The sequence below is a fragment of the Molossus molossus genome, unplaced genomic scaffold (assembly GCF_014108415.1).
Source record: "Molossus molossus isolate mMolMol1 unplaced genomic scaffold, mMolMol1.p scaffold_m16_p_1, whole genome shotgun sequence".
NCBI classification, from domain to species: Eukaryota; Metazoa; Chordata; class Mammalia; order Chiroptera; family Molossidae; genus Molossus; species Molossus molossus.
Genome location: NW_023425344.1, coordinates 244038699 through 244044327, shown reverse-complemented (window position 1 = coordinate 244044327; position 5629 = coordinate 244038699). Strand labels below are relative to the sequence as shown.

Genomic DNA, 5629 nt, shown 5'->3' with positions numbered 1-5629 from the left:
CGCACAATGGAATTAATGAGATTAACCAGGGCAATTAGGACGCCCGCCCAGCTCCGCCAGCCCGCGGCGGGGCAGCTGAATGGAAAAGATTAGGTTAATTTCATTAATTCGCAATCCACAATCTCTTTTCAGGCCCCCTAACCCCCTCCCCTTGGCACCTCTACCCCTCCCCCCACTCAAAAGCCCCCCCCACCCAAAGGAACAGAAAGGGCCAAATCTGGTTCTGTTTGTCATCTGCATATTACCAGGAACTAAATCCAGGATGACGTCGACTCAGTATAAAACCAACAAGAGGTTCAGCTGGGCTAAACTCCGTCCTACCCGCGGGTTGAGTTCAGCGAACGCTGCGGCGAGGGGAGGGCGGGAGGAGGGAGAGCGGACGCAGGGGGCGGGGAGGGGAGCGGGGCCGCGCGCTCGCCGGCGCTCTCTTTCGGTTTGGTCCGGCTCAGGAGAGTGGACCCCCCCACTTTGAGGCTCTTTCCTCCGCGCGTCCCCTCCGCCCCCCAGTCCCGGCGCGGGGCTCGGGGATGCCCGCCAGCATGTTCAGCATCGACAACATCCTGGCCGCTCGGCCGCGCTGCAAGGACTCTGTGCTGCCGGTAGCTCCCAGCTCCGCGGCTCCGGTCGTCTTCCCGGCCCTGCACGGGGACTCGCTCTACGGCGCCGGCGGCGCCGCCTCCTCGGACTATGGCGCCTTCTACCCGCGCCCCGTGGCCCCCGGCGGCGCAGGCCTCCCGGCCGCGGTCGGTGGCTCCCGCCTGGGCTATAACAACTACTTCTACGGGCAGCTGCACGTGCAGGCGGCGCCCGTGGGCCCGGCCTGCTGCGGGGCCGTGCCGCCGCTGGGCGCCCAGCAGTGCTCCTGTGTCCCAACGCCCCCAGGTAGGGTCGCGCTCACTCGGGCCTTCGCTGCCTGCCGCGGTCCTCAACCCCCGAGGCGTGGGCCGGTGGTGGCGCTAGGTTTTTTCACTTTGCACAAACGTTTCTCCTCTTGCAAACCTAGACCCCTCCTCGCCTTTTTCCCCCTGCCGATCGGGCGCAGGGATTTGGTTGCACACTTGCTGCAAACTTTTTGCGGGAGTTAGGGGAAACTGTAACTCAGCGTCTGCATAGGGAGACTTAGGCTTTTTAGAATCTCCCAACTGGCTTTGGCAGTGTGCGGGTGGATGCCCTGGCACACTCCCCCATTTCCCTGCACCCTCGATTTCCATGAACCTCCTATTCCCAGCACCCCCACCCCCCACCCCGTAGACGATTTTACAGTTGGAGTGGACACGGCAGGCGTTTGCGCCGTGACAAGGAAAGCAGCTGACCGTGCGCTCTACTCTGTCACAGGCTACGAGGGCCCCGGCTCGGTGCTGGTGTCCCCGGTACCGCACCAGATGCTGCCCTACATGAATGTGGGCACGCTGTCGCGCACAGAGCTGCAGCTCCTCAACCAGCTGCACTGCCGGCGGAAGCGGCGGCACCGCACCATCTTCACCGACGAGCAGCTGGAAGCGCTGGAGAACCTCTTCCAGGAGACCAAGTACCCAGACGTGGGGACACGAGAGCAGCTGGCCCGGAAGGTGCACCTACGGGAGGAGAAAGTGGAGGTAGGTGAGGAACGCTGCTGGGTGCGCTAAAAGGCCCTTCCCAGATAATAGGGCCCCAGCCTGGTTTGCCCGGTCCACCGGGTCTCCCTGCACTTAAAAACATGCCGGTGGCGGCCCGGAGGCTGCTGGAGGGCGCTTTAGGCCCAGGAAGTGAAGGAAAATGCGGAAGAGGGAGAGAGCCTCCTTTCTTTTTGTTGGTGTGGGCGCGCGCTGGGCCCCGGTTTCGAGCCACACCAAGCCCCGGGGTGCCTCGGCACTGGGGGAGCACGCCTTCGATTTTAACGCTTGTTTTGAACTCCCTCGCGCAACAGGTCTGGTTTAAAAACCGCCGGGCCAAATGGAGGCGGCAGAAGCGGTCCTCCTCTGAGGAGTCGGAAAACGCCGAGAAGTGGAACAAACCCTCGTCCAAGGCGTCCCCGGAGAAGAGGGAAGAGGAAGGTAAAAGCGACTTGGACTCGGACAGCTGACGGCTGCAGGCCGGCCGCGGCACTTGCCTAACTCGAAGGACTTGCACAGACGAACGATGCTACTTTCTTGCACACGTGCTGCCTTGCAGGAGGAGGTCGAGAAAAAGGAACGAAGAGCTGTAAATAGTGTACAGAGCCGGGAGGCCAGCACGGGGGTCGGGCCGCGCGGGGGCGTGCAGCCCCGCAGTCCAGTCGGGAGTCGGAGGCTGCCTACGCCTCTCTTGCCGTAGTATTTATAGTTAAGTTAACGGTGACAATACAATAAAGTGATGGCGATGTAGACGGGCCACATTCCGTATTTCGTACCTGTCCAGGACCACCATCTGAGGCCCAGAAAAGAAATCTATTTAGTCTAGTTTCGGAAGAAAAATTGGGCAGCTCTGACCTGTCCAAAAAAAAAAAAAGAAAAAGAAACTCTGGGTATGAATCAGTCACATGGGCGGGAATTCTGGTTTAAAAGTACCCTTGGTTTCTAGGTTTCCAGGAAGGGGTGGAGTGTGCTGGGATCTTTTGGGGGGTCAGGGTGTAGCGTTGGCCACGAGAGGGGTAGCTCCAGGTTCCTGTTCCCCCAGGCCTATGGGGAGAACGAGGACTCTTTCCCTCCTTGCTGCAGACAGGAAGCTGCAGCAGGAAAGCAAAATCCACCCGGGAGCTGGAAAAACCTGGGAACCTATCCTGAGCCACGCAGGCTGCTCACCAGGCCCTGCTCCTGCGAAATCCCCAGACCTAAAGTGGAAGGTCCTCGGGTGAAATTAGGCAGTCGGCATGCCCTCTCTCCTTATGCTTTCCTGGGTCTTTCATGGACTCTACTGCTGCCCCCCTCCAGAGCAAGCGTCCCCGCGCGCACAGACCTGCTGACATAGCTCCTCCTGCCTGGTGGCTAGAGCCGCGTGCCCCCAGGGCGCAGTGGAGACCCCAGCTGTGCTGGGCCCTTCGTGCTTCTCTCTAAGCGTTTAGTCCCAGCGATCTGGGCGACAACCAGGCGTAAGAGCGCACCTGCTGCGGAGTCCGTGTTCGGCACGAACTGGGGACAGAGAATGGGCGCCTGGGGCGAGCAGGTGTGCCGCTCCTCGCCCTGCGAAGACCTGAAGAAGCTTCCGGTGCCTGATTAGCGCTTGGGATAGGAAGGAAGAATTAGCATGCCTTTTGTATGGTTTTCCGGACCATAGGAGGGGAGGTAGGGTGGAGTGCAAGCCAAGGGCCAGCAGGAATGGCTTTTAGTGCGTTAAACTTTATAGATTTTGCATTAAATCCATTTTATAGACGAGGAAGGTAAGACTGAGCTCCGCAGGTTGGCGGATGTATCTGCTGGCCTGGAGTAGGTGGACTGCTTCCTCCTGGGCTGCGGCGGCATTTGGCGTAAGGACCCTCCAGGGAGAGGCTGTGCGTACTGGCTGTGGAACACAGCCCATGCAAGGTAACAGCTTTTTACAAGAAGCAGTATTTTTTTCACAGCTTCTTATACGTTTAAAAGGTGCTCCTGGAGTAGATGAAGTAACACTTATGAAATATGGAGTGACTCTCAATCATGCCTTTTTAATAAGCAGTATTCCTAGACTAAAGGAGGAGGTCTGCCTCAAGGGGCAAGCTGGCCGTGGTTCATATCCAGACTCCATCCTTTGTGACCTTGGACAAATTATTTAACCCCTCTGCTCCTTGCTTTCCATGACTGTAAAACGGGCACAGTATCTGCTTCTTAGGGTTGTGGACATCAAAGGCACGAACCCCAAACTCGTGCAGAGTGGTGCCTGGCAGAGGGGAGTCCTTCACCATGGCTACTTATTTTTGGAAATATAACAATTAATATTGTGTCAGACCAGCACCGTAAGATTTGTGTGCATGATCTCATTTTCCTCTTCAAGAACTCTGAGATGGGGGACGTTTTCACCATTTTACAGATGAGGAAATTAAGGTTCAGAAAGGTTAATTACTTTAACAACATTGAGCTCATAAGAAATAGAGAGGGGACGCCATCTTTGCCAAATTAGGTCTTATACCTTAATTGAAAATGTTTCCACTAATACCAGTGCTGGTGAGAAACACGCAAGGAAGCCGATACCTTCGCTTCAGATGAGTCGCAATGGTCATGAGCACACATACGTCCTCCTAGACATCAGATTCCAGGGTGAGAACCGTGCCTACTGCGCACTAAGGCTCCCTCACTGCTGCTCCTGGGTGCTGTCCCCCGGTCCACTGGAGAGGGGTGACACTGCAGGCGTATCCAGGGTGACCCCTGATTTCCCCTCCTTTAGTGCTCCATTCTAGAACATTCTAGGACAGAAGAGGCAGCATCATTCCACCCTGAGAGATTGGATAGCTTCAGAACTCTATAAACTCTTTTGTTTCTCTTTGTCCATAACTTGCCCTTAGGGGTCTTTTTATTTTACAAAGTATGCATTTGTCCACTCTGGAGAGGGGTACATGGCAAGTGACAGGGAGAAGGAGACTGGGGGAAGAGTAGGTTCTCAGACACTTCCCCGAGGAACACCGGAGGACTCCCAGGGTGGCCCAGGCAAGCTCGAGGTGGCAAGCAGAAGCTCCTTTCCTGTCCACGTGTCCATGCCCGAGGCCCTGGAAATGCTTCAGTATCGGGCCAGCTCACAGGAAGTAAACATAGTAAATATCTGGAGTGAGGAGGGAAATGTCAGGACGGCCTGTCTAATTATATAGTCATCTATCTGCATTCCCCAGTCAGCCACGGGGCTTAAACCATTGTCTTAGCCTGGCCGTTGGAGGTAGGGAGGGCCGGATGGTATCACAGAGCAGAAGGCACCTACGTGGCCTTTGAGAGCTGTCTTTGGGCCTGTGATTGTGGAGATTTGGGTCAGGGTGTTGGAAAGTGGTGTGTGTATTTGTGTTTAAGTGGGGAAGGCGTAAGCCAGGTGACTGCCTGAGCGGTTTCCACTCGGTACAACTTCCCTGAATTGGAAGGTATTCTCCCCATTTCACAGTTGAGCAAACCGAGGCACAAAGTTAACACAAAGGGCCAAAGTGAGAACAGCCATCTGCAAGGGGCGAGGCTCCGGCGATTTCCGTGAATCGGGCTGTCTCGCAGAACCCAGACTGTTCTTTTTGGTGGCAACGCAGCTGTGTATAAGCGTTCCCCAACAGCGCATGCCCGCACCAGTGAATGCAGTTGTCCCTGGGGACACAGGAACTGATCTGCCGCAAAGTGCCAGACAGACGCGAACAGTCACGACAGTTATAACCCCTAACATTAGTCTAGCACTTGCTTCCACACACATCTCAGGCCCTCAGGAGGTGGGGATGGCGGCCATTCTGCAGATAGGAAGTGGAGGCTCAGATGAGACACCTTGCCCCTGACACGTAGTAAGTGGCAGAGCAGACCCTGAACCCCCAGACCTGAACAGACTTCCCACACACCTCTTGTAGCGCTGGCAAGGTAGAGGGTAACGGCTTCCAGGTGCACCAGGTTCCCCGGGCCAAGTAAAGAAAAGTGCCATGTGTGAGGGAGGAACTGGAGTCTCTGGTTCTGAATGTGCTCCGTGGAGGGTGTGTTCTTTCTGGTTTTAGCAGTGGGCTCTTCATGGGGTGGGGGTGCTGGAA

The 5629-nt window shown here is 56.4% G+C and overlaps 1 protein-coding gene across 1 annotated transcript; it reads left to right on the top strand.

Moving 5' to 3' along the window:
- The first annotated feature begins 389 nt into the window (after window positions 1-389).
- Window positions 390-2342, top strand: GSC (goosecoid homeobox). The gene is made up of 3 exons (XM_036241299.1): window positions 390-882; window positions 1336-1595; window positions 1907-2342. Exons 1-3 carry the CDS (start codon window positions 528-530, stop codon window positions 2060-2062), a joined length of 771 nt encoding a protein of 256 aa, XP_036097192.1. The 5' UTR covers window positions 390-527; the 3' UTR covers window positions 2063-2342.
- The last annotated feature ends 3287 nt before the right edge of the window (window positions 2343-5629 follow it).

Bases quoted from the DNA above. Each gene is read 5' to 3' on its own strand.
- GSC (XM_036241299.1), top strand. From the start codon at position 528: ATGCCCGCCAGCATGTTCAGCATCGACAACATCCTGGCCGCTCGGCCG. The intron at 883-1,335 runs GTAGGGTCGCGC...ACTCTGTCACAG, and splicing joins CTGTGTCCCAACGCCCCCAG to GCTACGAGGGCCCCGGCTCG. The intron at 1,596-1,906 runs GTAGGTGAGGAA...CTCGCGCAACAG, and splicing joins TACGGGAGGAGAAAGTGGAG to GTCTGGTTTAAAAACCGCCG.